Source organism: Rutilus rutilus, assembly GCF_951802725.1.
Source record: "Rutilus rutilus genome assembly, chromosome: 7".
Taxonomy (NCBI): Eukaryota; Metazoa; Chordata; class Actinopteri; order Cypriniformes; family Leuciscidae; genus Rutilus; species Rutilus rutilus.
This window is the reverse complement of record NC_140221.1, coordinates 21,429,673-21,445,857: the sequence shown is the minus strand read 5'-3', so window position 1 is coordinate 21,445,857 and position 16,185 is coordinate 21,429,673. Positions and strand designations below refer to the sequence as shown.

General features: G+C 36.8%; 1 protein-coding gene across 2 annotated transcripts; it reads left to right on the top strand.

Moving 5' to 3' along the window:
- Window positions 1-5,804: 5,804 nt before the first annotated feature.
- LOC311293912 (nitric oxide synthase, inducible-like) lies at window positions 5,805-15,572 on the top strand. Of its 2 annotated transcripts, none has more exons than XM_084414474.1 (26): window positions 5,805-5,860; window positions 6,064-6,124; window positions 6,206-6,307; window positions 6,553-6,701; window positions 7,165-7,327; window positions 7,441-7,532; window positions 8,539-8,680; window positions 8,825-8,964; window positions 9,106-9,280; window positions 9,373-9,474; window positions 9,644-9,838; window positions 10,011-10,093; window positions 10,198-10,342; window positions 10,461-10,565; window positions 11,016-11,065; window positions 11,158-11,332; window positions 11,445-11,565; window positions 11,694-11,772; window positions 12,129-12,319; window positions 12,426-12,592; window positions 12,710-12,920; window positions 13,032-13,119; window positions 13,251-13,372; window positions 14,012-14,160; window positions 14,307-14,501; window positions 14,591-15,572. In XM_084414474.1, the coding sequence occupies exons 2-26, from the start codon at window positions 6,065-6,067 to the stop codon at window positions 14,627-14,629; spliced, it is 3,240 nt and encodes a 1,079-aa protein (XP_084270600.1). In that variant the 5' UTR covers window positions 5,805-5,860; window position 6,064; the 3' UTR covers window positions 14,630-15,572. The 2 variants fall into 2 exon arrangements, with proteins under 2 accessions (XP_084270600.1, XP_084270599.1); XM_084414473.1 differs by having other exon boundaries at window positions 5,816-5,860; window positions 6,061-6,124.
- Window positions 15,573-16,185: the final 613 nt, after the last annotated feature.

Sequence of the window (16,185 nt, the reverse complement as noted above, 5' to 3'; positions counted from 1 at the left end):
GAGGGCCCACGTCACCCCTCTGTTAATCTCTCTGCACTGGCTACCTCTCGCTGCTCGCATCAAGTTCAAGGCATTGACGCTTGCTTACAGATCTATCACAGGCTCAGCTCCCTCCTACCTTCACTCACTCCTACGAGCCTACATCCCCACCAGACGCCTACGATCAATCAACAAGCGACGTCTCGTGGTTCCATCACAGAAAGCCACAAAATCACTTTCCAGATCATTCTCATTCACAGTTCCATGCTGGTGGAACACTCTCCCCACCCTCATCCGGAATGCTGAATCCCTGACAACATTCAAAAAACAGCTGAAAACCCATCTCTTCCATGAGCACCTAAACTCATAAAAAAAATAAAAAATAAAAATAATAAAAAAAAACCTTTCCCTTAAAATCCCACTTATCATGCTTATGCTACTCTGAATAATGCCTGAACTTCGTATTCTGAACACTTCTTGCGTTGTTGTCTTTTGCCTCTTCATGATGACTCGCTTAATTTAGTCCTGATTTGTAAGTCGCTTTGGATAAAAGCGTCTGCTAAATGACTAAATGTAAATGTAAATGTAAATGTGTTAAAAACAAAATTTTAATGAGACTAGTAAAAGTATAATTATACTTTTTTCACTATCTGTTAATTTCACTATCTGTATCTGTTAATAAAAAAAATTATAGTGGCGCTCTAAAACCTGTGCTGTTGATTATTTGCCATTGCTTTAAGAAAAAAGTAATGATATATCTACATGAAACAATATGTTTGGAATGAGACTAACTTCATATAAAATATGAAAATATGAAAATAATTATTTATAAAATATCACTTTTTCAGGATTGAGAGGCTGTGGAGAGACGTGTGGTGTGCTGTAACCACAGTATACTATTGTGCTGCACTCACTGGAAGATGATGGGTTCTTTGACCTATCTTACAACATGCATCTTTTTAGTTATCAGTTACCATTATGTGTTCTTGCCCAGAATACAAGCTAGCCTGGACGTATTTCATGATGGATGGGATAACCACCCAATTTGAACTGAGGTGAACATGACACCCAATCAGCTCTGGGAGATTGCAAACATTCAGCATGCGGTGGCAGAGCCAGAGTTTGAAAACCCTGAGGGAATAAAATGTCATCAATCAAATCGCTGCAACAACATTGTAAGCTTTCTTTTGTAGAAGACATAAATTTGACCTTGATGACCCAGCTAATGTTATTCAAATATTTAGTTAAGCTATGTTATATAAACTGCTGATATAAAGAAATGTAATAGTACAATTTATAAATAAAATACTGATTAATCTGTTTTAGGAACTGTACCTTCGATACCTTGACTGGGAAGATTGTGGCCTGCCTTATGAGTCACAACATGGAGTCATTGTTCCCACAGCTGACATCCTGATATATATATATATATGTGTGTGTGTGTGTATGTGTGTGTGTGTATATGTGTATATATGTATATATATGTGTATGTGTATATGTATATATGTATAATGTGTATGTGTATATATATATATGTGTATGTATATGTGTGTGTGTATAATATATGTATATGTGTTTGTGTATATATATATATGTGTGTGTGTGTGTGTGTGTGTATACACACCTATATATATACACACACCTATATACATATACATATACACACACCTATATATATATATATACTGTATATATATATATATACACACACATATACATATACATATACATATACACACACACACACACACACACACACATATATATATATATATATATATATATATATATATATATATATATATATATATATATACACGCACATATATATATACACACATAAATATATATATATATATATATATATATACGTGTGTGTGTGTGTGTGTGTGTGTGTGTGTGTATATATACTGCTCAAAAAAATAAAGGGAACACTTTTTAATCAGAGAATAGCATCGCGTCAGTTAAACTCCTGGGATATTGATCTGGTCAGTTAAGTAACAGAGGGGGTTGGTAATCAGTTTCAGCTGCTTTAGTGTTAATGAAATTAACAGCGGGTGCACTAGATGGGCAACAGTAAGACAACCCCCAAAACAGGAATGGTTTTACAGGTGGAGGCCACTGACATTTTTTCCCTACTCATCTTTTCGGACTGTTTTTCACCAGTTTTGCATTTGGCTAGGGTCAGTGTCACTACTGGTAGCATGAGGCGATACCTGGACCCTACAGAGGTTGCGCAGGCAGTCCAGCTCCTTCAGGATGGCTCATCAATACGTGCCATTGCCAGAAGGTTTGCTGTGTCTCCCAGCACAGTCTCAAGAGCATGGAGGAGATTCCAGGAAGACAGACAGCTACTCTAGGAGAGCAGGACAGGGCCGTAGAAGGTCCTTAACCCATCAGCAGGACCGGTATCTGCTCCTTTGTGCGAGGATGAACATGATGAGCACTGCCAGAGCCCTACAAAATGACCTCCAGCAGGCCACTGGTGTGAATGTCTCTGACCAAACAATCAGAAACAGACTTCATGAGGGTGGCCTGAGGGCCCGACGTCCTCTAGTGGGCCCTGTGCTCACTGCCCAGCACCAGAGAGCTCGATTGGCATTTCCCATTGAACACCAGAATTGGCAGGTCCGCCACTGGTGCCCTGTGGTTTTCACAAATGAGAGCAGGTTCACCCTGGACACGTGACAGACAGGAAAGGGTCTGGAGAAGCCGTGGAGAATGTTATGCTGCCTGTAACATCGTTCAGCATGACCGGTTTGGTGGTGGGTCAGTGATGGTCTGGGGAGGCATATCCATGGAGGGACGCACAGACCTCTGCAGGCTAGACAATGGCACCCTGACTGCCATTAGGTATCGGGATGAAATCCTTGGATCCATTGTCAGACCCTATGCTGGTGCAGTGGGTCCTGGGTTCCTCCTGGTGCACAACAATGCCCGGCCTCATGTGGCGAGAGCATGCAGGCAGTTCCTGGAGGATGAAGGAATGATACCATTGAAGGGCCACCACACTCACCTGACCTACATCCAATAGAACACCTCTGGGACATTGTGTTTCGGTCCATCTGACATCACCTGGTTGCACCTCAGACTGTCCAGGAGCTCAGTGATGCGCTGGTCCAGATCTGGGAGGAAATACCCCAGGACACCATCCGTCGTCTCATTAGGAGCATGCCCCGACGTTGTCAGGCATGCATACAAGCACGTGGGGGCCATACAAACTACTGAGTACCATTTTGAGTTGCTGCAATGAAATTTCAGCAAAATTGACAAGCCTGCTGCATCATTTTTTCACTCAGATTTCCGGGGTGTCTTTGAATTCAATCCTCTGTAGGTTGATCATTTTCATTTCCATCAAACGATGTGGCATCCTTTCGTTCATAACACATTACCCAGTCCATATTAGTATAGATATCCAGCATGATATTTTTCCCCATTGAGATCTGATGCGTTTTCAAAGTGTTCCTTTAATTTTTTTGAGCAGTGTATATACATACATATACAATGTGTGTATGTGTAATAAATAAAATGGAAGCTCTAATGTGTGCCCTTAGTTTAGCCTGCCATATTTGATGACATATCTGACACAAAACTAAATGTCTAAACTTTATAAATGTCTCTTTACTTCATATTGCTGCTATCCACAATATTGTTGCATTTTTGTATAGTAAAATATTGTGACATGAAATATTTAAATACCCCTGCATTATTTAAAATGTTCTCTGCAACAACAATTTAAACATATGTACAAATAATATAATAGTATATATTTTTTATATCCCTGTGACGGGCGTGACCCTAAGTGGATATAAGGGATGGATGGATGGATGGATAGATCCATTTTTATGGAGAGTAAAATATATATAGTAAAATATGAGCAGAAAATGCTAGAGAGCACAAAGTACAGAGTAATAAAACCAAGGAAAACATACTTTTTAAGAAAGCATGACCATAAGTTTAAGTTTTGTGCAAAATAACTTTTAATACGTTTAAAGTTTTTATTCATGCTTGTTATTTCTTGGGTTCACGCTTATTATATTTTGATCCGTGACCACGTTGTTTGCTATTCTGATCATTTTGCATTATTTTTTTCAGTTTGTGCAATATATTTTTCACGCTTATTATTTTTTGATCCGTGGCTGCAATACTTTAGGCAGTATTTTGATCTCATAGGAGCCCTGGACAGCTCGCCAAATACGCATATTCTTTTACGCTATATTTGTAAGTGTGAACTCGTGAAACAAACTTCCTGCATAACATAAAATCCTTTTTTGGGCAGTATGTACAAGGAAATAGTCAAAAGGCTTACCTAGTTTGTTCTAAAAGTAGATTACTATTCTGAAATGCCATATAAATAACTTGAGGAAACCATTTCACCCTTTTCACAAGCTATCTATTCACATCAGTTTTCAGAAACAATGGTTCTTCAGAATCCTATCCGTACACATGACACATACAGTATCGGGCACATGATCAGTTCCTGACTATCTCAAGACATTTTCTGCCATCTTGGTTATTTGAAGTTCACTGTGAAATTTTGAAATAAACACTGAGGTAAGAAGACGTGAACAGCGATCAGCAGAAAAGTGTTTAAAAACATATGATTATTAGACTATTAAGGAAAATCAAGATAAGAAAAATATATATACTTCAGGCCACATCGCATTCATTTTCCATGGCAGCCTTTTCAAGGAATCCTATGAACAATTTCACACTTCTTGACAGCAATCCATCATATGACATGAAATACTGGACATGAGTCCTTTGTTTTTAATTATATAGTTTTACTAAGATAAAATTGCTTTCAGCAGTGACCTTCATGTTTTAGCTATCTATAATGACAACTTGCAGTGACATAAGATTCATTTCAAATGCCCTTAAACCAGTTACTGACAAATGTGCAGGAACTACGTGGCTTATTGATTTAAATATGTCAAGCCATTTCAAAAGCTTTTGTTTAAGGTAAAATATGCCCAATTGTGTTTCTTGAGAAAACACACCTTTATCTGGAATCGCTGATGGAAATCTATACGTCAATGATGAGATGCATTGTTTATTGTTGTCTGAGCTTATCAGATTATCAGAAAAGGCATCGTCTGCTTTTTTTTGAGCATGGAAAAATTATGTAGGCTAACTCAAATGCAAAAAAATGAGGAAATGTCATTTACGGAAATGTCTTCATGTCTTGTAAATCTGTCATCTGTCATCAAGCTAGAATGTACATGTTTATTTAACGAATTCTTGTCTATCAGTCTGTGGACATAACCAATTAGCTGACTGATGAGCAAACTGTTACATAAGTATCATCGGCCATCTTTAAAAAAACTGGAAATGGCACTGCGAAAGCTGATGAAAAATGCAACATACTACACATTACATAACTACATAACATACATTTCGATAACTCCACATTGTCCTGCAATTGTCATAGTCACATCATAATGCCTGTTTCTAATCTATTTAATGTCTAATATGTTTATTTTCCAGCAAAAGGTTTTCTGTTGCCTGCAATGCTGGAAATCAAATCATACGGTTCAAGTGTTCTAGATTGTTCTTGTTGTTTTTTACATAGTCTTCCATTTTTGGAGTTTTAAAGTGGAGAGGTACAATTAAGCAACTTGGTTATGCCAAATGATCATGTACTATTTATATTACTGAGGAAAAAGGAAAGCAATTTGAATTAGTCTTGCTTTCAATCAAGGAAGTTTTTATCTTTTTTGTGGTCCTTCCGTTTTGCTTTCGACAACTCACACCCTTTACAGTCATGGGAGGCAACATCCGCCCAGTGTGGCATCCTTAACTGGATTATATAATAGGACGTTAAAACCAGAATGTGAAACAGATTACTACTGCTGTTTAGAAACTGAGACACTTGAACAAGGTAAATACTACATTTGTGTTTCTTTCTTTCTTTCATTAATTTAATGAAAACTTTCATTAACTTGCATTCACCATGTTTTTGCTCTTTATCGTAATTATTCTGCATAATTTTCGATGTCAGGTTATAGCAACACTGTAACTGAAAATGATACAGTAAATCTCATAGACATTATTAAGATTTGGTTGCAATAATATTTTCAGCAGGATGGGAAAACAAGCCCACATCACAACCATTGTAAAAGACAGTCCGACTGTGCAGTCTAAGGTTAGTAACGCATCTCATATTTCACAAAATATTTATTGTGTCCTTCTGTTTGAATAATATATAAATTTTTCACACTAACAGTTGTCAGTCGATCGCCCAGTTCGATGTCCATTCGCTGTTCATTTGCGAAACTATAAGGATGGCTCGACCCACCAAGATAAACTGCATCACTCAGCAGCTAAGGTATCTTTAAATTGTAATCAAAATAACTTCATGTTTACTGCAGATTTGTGGTGTAGTAATGAAGGATTGATGATTTTTTTTTTCAACAGTTTTCTTAAGCTTAACATGATAAGAATTATGTAGATGTTATGCAGAAGTTAAAAATCTAAATGTGAATGAGGTTTTACTTTTTTTTTTTACGTATAAATAATTTTTCTTTTATAGCTTGAAAAATTACTTATTCTTATTCTTATATCTTATTCCAGAATACGTCCTGCAATTCAAAAACTTGTGAGGGCTCCATAATGAATCCCAAATCTCTGATACGCGGTCATTCCAAAATCACACCTTCCTCAGATGACATCCTCACACAGGCAGTGGATTTCATCAACCAGTACTACACATCATTCAAAATGTAGGAGCAATGCATTCTCTAATAAAAATATTATTTAACTTTTAATTTAAGCATTACAGACAAGTATTCTAATACATTCATGAATAATTATTGTAGGCCATCCTTAAAATTCAAAACTCAATTTATACCATAAGTAGGAGGACCCCTCTGAGTTGAATGCAACCAGCCTGAAATTGCTAAACACTCCTGATAGGCTAATGTAATCACGCATGTGTATTGAGATGTGATTGGTTGGAGAGGTGGAGATCCTGTCAACTGCCTTATTTCATTTTTACTCCGAGAGACTTTCCTTATGTGAGAGGTGTGAGATTTCAGGAACCTGACAAAGTCGAATACTTTTTTTTTTTATTAGGTTACTGAAAATAGTAACAAATATATTTCTTTCAACTTGACAAACAGGGATGGAAATGTAACAGTCGGTTTACTTTACAAAGTGAATAACTCATTCTTACCTTTTGTGCAGCCCCAATCCAACGGAGCACCAGGCTCGGATTGAAACGGTCACACTGGAGATTACCCTGACCGGGTCGTACTCACTCACTACAGATGAACTCGCTTTTGGGGCCAAACAGGCATGGAGAAATGCGCCGAGGTGCATTGGCAGGATCCAGTGGACTAATTTACAGGTTTGAGTTTTTTTTTTATTTTTTTTTTTTATTTTTTTTTACATAGATCATAGCTAGCACTTCCAAAGCCATGTTGTGCATTTATACTAATATAGCCTACATCTCTTCTGCAGCTTTTCGATGCGCGTAAGTGCAAGACCGCCGAGGACATGTTTCATGCCTTGTGTACTCATCTTAAGTATGCCACCAATGGAGGAAACTTGAGGTGAGTTGAATGTATTTATTGCAAGAAGGGCATTATCATCAGATTTACCAAGGCAGAAATATTACAATGCAAGTAATTACAGGACCAAAGAAAATAAAATAAATAATTTTTTGCAAACCAATTTTTTATGTTTTTAGAATATTGCACTGAGGTTTTTGATCCAACATCAGACAGTATTTTTTAAAATGTCTAAAGAAAAGTAAAAAAAAAAAAAAATAGGATCAGTTCTGGGTAGTAACTGATTGCATGTAATCTGGAATTAAGTTAAGTAAAAAATTAAGTTCTCTGATGTCAGGTGATGGTCAAATGTATGGAAGCCCATTCCCGCCACATCAGAAGAAAACAAATTGAGCATTAAAAAAACCCCCGAAATTGACACCCTTAAGTCATAATTATGAGAGAAAAAATTATCGAAAATTATCGGAATTATGACTTAGCCTACTAAATCGAAATTATGACTTTAAAAGTAGAAGTTAGGCTATAACATAACATTAGTCGAAATTATGACTTGCTGACTTGCTGAAGAGAACGAATTTATCTAGCCCTTTCGCTTCAGATCAACATCTGAAGCGAAATGGCTAGATAAATTCGTTCTCTAATGAAATCGTGGCCATGCTTTACAACATATTCTGAGGGTGGCAGTGTTCTGGAGATGATATTTCCATAATAACACATCAGAATATGTTCAATGAATTTGACTTTTTATGCTCGATTTTCTTTCTTATGTGGCGGGAATGGGCTTCCATAAATACATCTTATTTAATCCTTTATATATAAATGATCAAATAAAATGTTTTGTCAATCTAAAAATGCACTTAATGTGGGAACATCTATGTTGCTTTTATCGAACTGAATCAGCTTATAAGTACGACTATATTTTATTACACCAGTTAACGTAATTTTAGGGTCAGATAATGTGAAAACACTTTTGGCAGTGTGTGAAGAAACTGGATTTTGATTTATACTCTGACTTTGATTAACTGAGGAACTCCTTTGGATTTGGCAGGTCTGTCATCACTGTGTTTCCTCAAAGAACGGATGGAGATCATGATTTCCGTGTTTGGAACGGTCAGCTTTTAAAGTATGCTGGCTATCAGATGGAAGATGGCAGTGTGATCGGAGACCCAGCAGGTGTGGAGTTTACACAGGTAATTAAAATAGAAGCTTTGAGGAGGACAAATATATGTCCTCTGTTTTATATGATCTCTTACCTTTTTTTAAAATGGCATTTGCCAACCATTTGCCTCTGTTAAGAAATAATCACATGATGAGAAATTGTGCACTCTTTATAGGTGTGTATTCAGCTTGGATGGAAACCAAAGTATGGTCACTTTGATGTGCTGCCACTAGTCCTGCAGGCGAATGGAGAGGATCCTGAACTTTTTGATATTCCTTCAGAACTGATTCTGGAGGTCCCAATAGAGCACCCAGAGTAAGTCATTTGGGTCATTTCAGAGAAAAGGAGGAGATATTTGATTTCTAATTTTGAAGAATTGAAGAATTATAGTTTGAGAAAAGTATATGTTTACAGGTTATTCTCTGATTAAATGGTGTTGTGCTTGCCTTTGTCCAGGTATGAATGGTTCAAAGATCTAAACCTCAAGTGGTATGCAGTTCCTGCAGTAGCCAACATGCTAATGGAAATCGGTGGTCTGGAATTCACAGCATGTCCTTTCAACGGCTGGTACATGGGCACAGAGATTGGAGTGAGGGATTTCTGTGACAGCCAGCGCTACAACGTTTTGGAGGTAGTTTGTCCTCACTATCTCATGGCGGTAGCTAAGCACACCTTGATCATTTTTATATTTATGTTTTGCTTTTACTGATTTATATCCTGTAGCGCGTTGGACAGCTAATGGGCTTAGAGACACGCAAGCTGTCTTCACTGTGGAAAGACCAGGCACTCGTGGCTATTAATGTTGCAGTAATTCATAGTTACCAGGTAAAGTGTCCTTCCACTTTTGTATTGTTGAAATATTGATATGCAAATTGATTTAAGATCATCTCACTGTTATTGTATCTGAAATGATACATATTAAAAACAGAGTTAGGAAAGAAGATAAAGCCATTTAGATATTTATTGGACTTTACGTTGCTATATTGCTGTGCAGAAAAATAAGGTCACCATCACGGACCACCATACAGCAAGCGAGTCCTTCATGCAGCACATGGAGACAGAAGTTCGTGTGCGTGGAGGCTGTCCAGCTGATTGGGTGTGGCTGGTCCCACCCATGTCTGGCTCCCTCACCCCTGTGTACCATCAGGAGATGCTCAACTACATCCTTTCTCCCTTTTTCTATTATCAGGTATCAAACTTTCTGATTAAAAATCATATTTTATCATATTTTTTAGAAGGGGTGGAACATTTTAGACCCCACTAGAGATGTGATGTATTAACAAGCACAACTGTTTTCAACATTGATAAAAATAAGAAATGTTTCTTGAGCAACAAATGTGCTGTTTTTGTGTTTTTTGAAGGCTGATGCATGGCTAACACACAAGTGGAAAGATGAGAAGAAAGGACTTCGGAGATGTAAGGTCAGCTTCAAAGGACTGATAAGGTACTAACAGACCAGCAGCTTCTCCAAACAAAACAACACTGTACTTCATTAATGCCAACGACCAACGCCATTTACATCAAAATATTTGTGTTCTTTCTTCTTAGAGCAGTGTTTTTTTCTCAAATGCTCATCAATACAGTCATGGCCAAAAGAGTGCGCTGCACTGTTCTCTATGCCACTGAAACAGGGAAGTCACTGACCTTTGCCAAAAAACTGAAAACCATGCTCAACTGTGCCTTCGACACCAGGGTAAGAAATGCTGTCTATGTAAAATGATTTCAAATGTTGTATTATTAACAGTGCAGTATATGAACAAATAACAAAAATGTGATCCAAAACTAATATTCACTCTTGTTTTCTAATACAGCTGGTATGCATGGAGGACTATGATTTCAGTGAGCTTGAGACAGAGAGCCTTCTGATGGTGGTCACCAGTACTTTTGGCAATGGGGAAAGTCCGGGAAATGGAGTGGTATGGACATCATTTTGTTAATAAATATATTAAAATTATAATATATAGAAATATATAATATAAATACTGTATACCATTCAAATGTTTGGGGTCATTAAGATTTATTATCATAATTGAAATATGATCATATTAACTGTTTTCTATTTGTATATATATATATATATATATATATATATGTATATTAAAATGTGATATTCAGCAGCTATTACTCTAGAAATCATTCTAATATGTTGATTTCTGATATTTGATTCAGAAGAACTGCATTTATTTGACTTAGAAATCTTTTGTAACGTTACGTCTTCACTGTCCCTTTTTAATCAATTTAAAGCCTCCTGAATCAAAGATTTTTTAGTTTTTTCATAAATTACTTTTGAACAGTAGTGTAAAAATATGGTAATTTCCACATGAATTCAAAATTTGATTTTGACATTAATATTTTCTTTCCCTCAGAGCTTCAGGAAGCAGCTTTTCAGCTTGCAAAACCTGAAAAACAATGTCAGGTTTGTAGCCTAGCAATGCTAAGATTTTCACTTTTATCACCTGTCAATATGCTCTTGTAAACAGGAGCCCTGATATCCTCTTCTCAATACAGGTACAGTGTGTTTGGCCTTGGCTCACGTGTGTACCCACAATTCTGTGCTTTTGCCCATGCTGTGGATGACAAGCTTGCTGAGCTGGGGGCCAAGCGTCTGACTGCTACAGGGGAGGGAGATGAACTTAATGGGCAGGACGAGGCCTTCTCTGCCTGGGCTTGCACTGCTTTTAAGGTTGGTGAGGTTTCTATTATTCCCTCTGTGCTTGGATGATTCAATGATTCAAATAAATCTTATACTAATACAGCAATGAACAACAAATGAATGGCATTTCTCTTTTTTTAAGGATGCGTGTGAGGAGTTTAACATTAAAAAACAGCTGAAGGGTGTTGAGCAACAGTTGGACGGCTGGGACCCACAGAGATACAGAGTTCAGCATGACAGTTGTGTCCTGGACCAAATTACAGGTAAACCGCTACCTCTACTTATCAAAACACTGACAAAAAAAAGTTTATTTCCATAATACAGGTATGTAATATAAGTACATTTTTTCAATTATACAGTATTTACACATATGAATCTTCTGTTTTTACAGCACTGTCTGCTCTTCACTCTAAAACTGTGTTTCCTATGACGCTGAAAAGAAGGCAGAAACTGCAGAGCGCTCAGTCAAGGTTTGAATCCATAATTTCATTACCTAACTCCCAGCTAACAAAAATATGTTCTAAGAACGTTTTTGCAATTATTATGGGAATGTTACTTTTGAATATTTCCTGAACATTCTAAAACTAGGAACATTTAAAAAAAATGTTAGACGAACATCCAACTAAAATGTTTTAGAAAAATGTTACATGAGAAATGTATAAATTATGTTTTATGTTAATGTTTTGAGAACATTATTAAAGACCAGACATTTTCGAATAAACATTCTCTTAAAGTTACTGGAAGAATGTTTTGAGAACATTCACTGTCAGCTGAGCTTTTACACATTTGACAGTGCTGTTTTTCAACTTATTTTTTCTATTTTCAGTCGTTCTACTATCCTGGTTGAGCTGAAGACGGATGGAAACACAGAGGTCTTGAACTTTGCCCCTGGGGATCATGTGGGGATTTTTCCAGAGAATTCTGCAGAGTTGGTGGATGGTATTGTGAAGCATCTCCCAGATGCCCCTCCTATTAACCAGAGCCTTCACCTGGAGTCCCTCTCTGACTCTAGCCCTGGTAACAATCACTAATGGCTGTAATAATAAACTATATGCAAGTAAATTTGAGAAGAGGCCCAAAATCCAAGCTTATTTTTATGACTCTGTCCTGTGTTGTCTTTCAGTAGAAATGAGATGGCAGAAAGATGAGTGTATCCCTGCTTGCACTCTAGTCCAGGCTCTTACATACTTCCTTGATGTCACAACTCCACCTTCACAAAGCCTCCTGCGCAAACTCTCTTCAGTGGCTGGTCAGGAAGAGGATCGCAAACGACTTGAGGCACTTGCATCGGTAATTGCTTTACATTCATTCTTTATAAGAATTTAAATGGGACCGTTGTTTGATTTTATTCTAAATTACACATATTACCAATAGATGCATTTACAGCATTCTACCATTTCTCCATAGGATTTCCAGGAATATTCTACATGGAAAGATTTCTACAGGCCCACCTTCTTGGAGGTGCTTGTAGAATTTCCTTCTCTAAAAGTCCCTACCGCCTTCCTTCTCAGCCAGCTTCCTCTGCTCAAACCCCGCCTGTACTCTGTCAGCTCCTCATTGGACCGTCATCCAAACGAGCTGCACCTCACAGTGTCTGTGGTGGAGTACCACACCCAGGGTATGATACTAAACATGTACAAAACATACAAAACAAAGACATTGGATAATTCTTTTATAATCAAACACCACGTGAGATGTAAGGATAACGTTGTGTTCTGTTGTATCGTAGATGGAGAAGGCCCAATGCGTTATGGCACCTGCAGCACATGGCTGAACACCATCAAACGAGGACACACAGTTCCCTGCTTCGTTCACCGGTACTGATGACACATAGTTAAATGCTGAATATGAATATCTCATTTAAATACTTATAAAGGCATTTTAACATTATGTTCTCAATATCTTAATAACATAGAAAACTTGACTTGTTTACTGCTCATTATTTCAGCTCAGGTGGGTTCCACCTCCCAGAAGACCCCATCACTCCAGTTATTCTGATAGGGGCTGGCAGTGGTATTGCTCCTTTCCGCAGCTTCTGGCAACAGCGCATTCAAGACATGAAAAAGACAGGTAATACATGTGAGCTCTGAATTTAAGGTCATGAAGTTTAGACACAAAAGTATTTTATGACTCTTGCCTTGAGACATAGAGGTTCTATCGATCCAAACCATTTATCTCAATATCCAGAATTTTATTTGACCAGTAATGCACTGTTCAAAGGTTTGGGGTCAATAAGTAAAAAAAAAAAAAAAAGATTATACAGTATCTTAAGTGATTTTAGTTTGATTTGTTGAAAACAATTTTTTTTTCACATTTATAAATATCACGTTTCCACAAACCTAATAAGCATCATAACTGTTCTCAAAATTGATAATAATAAATGTTTCTCGAGACACTGAAGATTGGAGTAATGATGCTGAAAATTCAGCTCTGCCATCACGGCAATAAATTACCTTTCAACGATATATTAAAAGAGAAAACAATCATTTTAAATTGTAATATCATTATACAAAATTTTACTGTATTTTTGATTGAATAAATACAGCCTTGGTGAGCATTAGATTTCTTACTGACCCCAAACTTTTAAACAGTACTGTTGTATATTGTAGGTATTTAAGTTCAAATAAAACTGTCTGTAGTTATTTGTATTTTAAATTCTCAAAGTTTTAACCCTAAATGAATTGCCTTATTTAATTGACATATTTTTAGGTCTGCAAATGACTCCTATGACACTGCTATTTGGATGTCGTGATTCACAAACAGACCATCTGTATAAAGTAGAAACTCTGAAGTTGAGACTTGATGGCATTCTGGACAATATCAATACAGCTTATTCTCGCCAACCTGGTAAACCAAAGGTACATCTCTAAAGTTCTGTTCATCCAGTACTATACTCAAAATAATTAAGGTTCTCTCAGTCTGTTCTCGCTGTTCATCAGATGTGTTTACACTGGTATCAGTTTGTGTCTTCTGTCTGTAACCAAGCTTGTGTTGTTTGGAACAGATGTATGTGCAGGATGTCTTGAAGGAGCAGCTATCTGAAAAGGCCTTGGAGGTTCTACACAAGAACGCAGGTCATCTGTACGTCTGTGGTGGCATGAACATGGCCCGTGATGTTGCTAGCACTCTGCAAGATATCTTGGCGAATAAAACAGGCATGACCATCACAGAAACTGGAGAATTTCTAGAGAGGTTGAAGGTGTGATTCACTGTTTCAATCCTCATGTCATTGTATGAACTGCTATGTAACCAGTGAACTCACGCCATCATGATCTTTTTTGTTGGCAGGTGGAGAAGAGATACCATGAAGACATTTTTGGAGCCTAATAACAGAGATCTGCTGCATCATATAAAGTTCATTCACAGTTTTACCACAAGCTGGGATACTGGGAACCAAATTTAACTAATGTGAATCTAATGTTTTTCCACTATGTATGTTCTTTAAGCTGATGTAAATATAGTTTTTTCTTTTATTTACATCAAACAGGATTGATTACTCATGTATCCTTATAGTAGGGGGAATGTGATGTGATTTAAAATGCTCTATTTTAAGAGGAAATTGTATGGCTTTAGTTTATTGAGCGCATTTCTTTTGTTTATATTAAATTGTTTCTGAACGATACTTCAGATTTTTTTCTAATGTCTTCTATGTGCTGTTAGCCTGACTTTGTCATACTCAGATTCTAGTCAGAATATAAGTCTGATACTGCTCCATTGGGCTGTGATTATGGGGCATGTTTCAGTGTTATACGAACAAGTTCTCCGTTTAGGATTAGAACTCGACAATACAGCAAACTAATCTTATCGCAAGTCAAGTGCTCTTTGGTGACGTGGATGATTACGTTACTGTTGATCATCTGTCCATCATCGTATAAAGCCCATCGTATAAAGACAATTTGATTGGTCCTAACAGCTCTGGTTCGAGCATAGTTGCTCCACAACGGATCAAGTCCAGACCGAACTTCCCGACCTAAAATGTTGTGGGCGGGGCTAAGTTCGGCTGGTATCCAGGCTAATGTGCTGTATGACTTTTTCTTCAGCCAACAGCATTCAATAATTTATACTCTTTTTGTATTAATAATCTTTTCTAAATAATTTATTGTGAAATAGAATGCTTCTTCATTACTGCTAAAATGTGTATGTATGTGTGTGTGTATCTGTGTTTGGGGGGGGGGGTTCTGATGACATTAGTAAGAAAGGTCAATCAAATTAAACTCTCATTGAAACTAATCAATTCATAATAAACACATTTAATAAAATCTAAGTAATCAAACATTGAAATGTCTCTTTAAATTATTTCAAGACACACCATGTTGTGTTTCAAAGGCACACACAGATAGCAAGAGTAACCAAGCAAAACAAAACAAAAGGTTATGAACATTCTATATACTGTTGTGGCATGGATGAGGTAGAAGGAGACAAGCAGAAAGAGAGTCTAGAGAAGAAAGATAGTGAGCGAGAATCAAAAGAAAAAAAGAGAACCAGTATATTTTGAAAATTATTCTAGTAAAACTTTGCAAGATAAACTTATTCAGTGAAAAAACAAATGGAGACTGTGATTTTTTAATGAATCATAACAAACATGTATTTTTCTTGCATTAATAACATTCATATGCTTTTGAATCCTAAATGTTTAAAAACTCTTTGGTCAAAAACACTCAGTCAGTGTGCGCGTGTCTGAATCATGTCCGAATATAACAAAAGGGGAAATTAAACTAGACAGATGTCTAGTTTTATAAACTTGTGACTTTATAAACAAGCAATCAAGAAAACAGAGTTTGCTTCTGCCTAGTAACAGAAGGATTTGCATACTATGAACAAATCAAATTGTGGGGAAATTATGTAATGTATCTTTGCTATGCGCCTTTTTCTATAAAAACTGT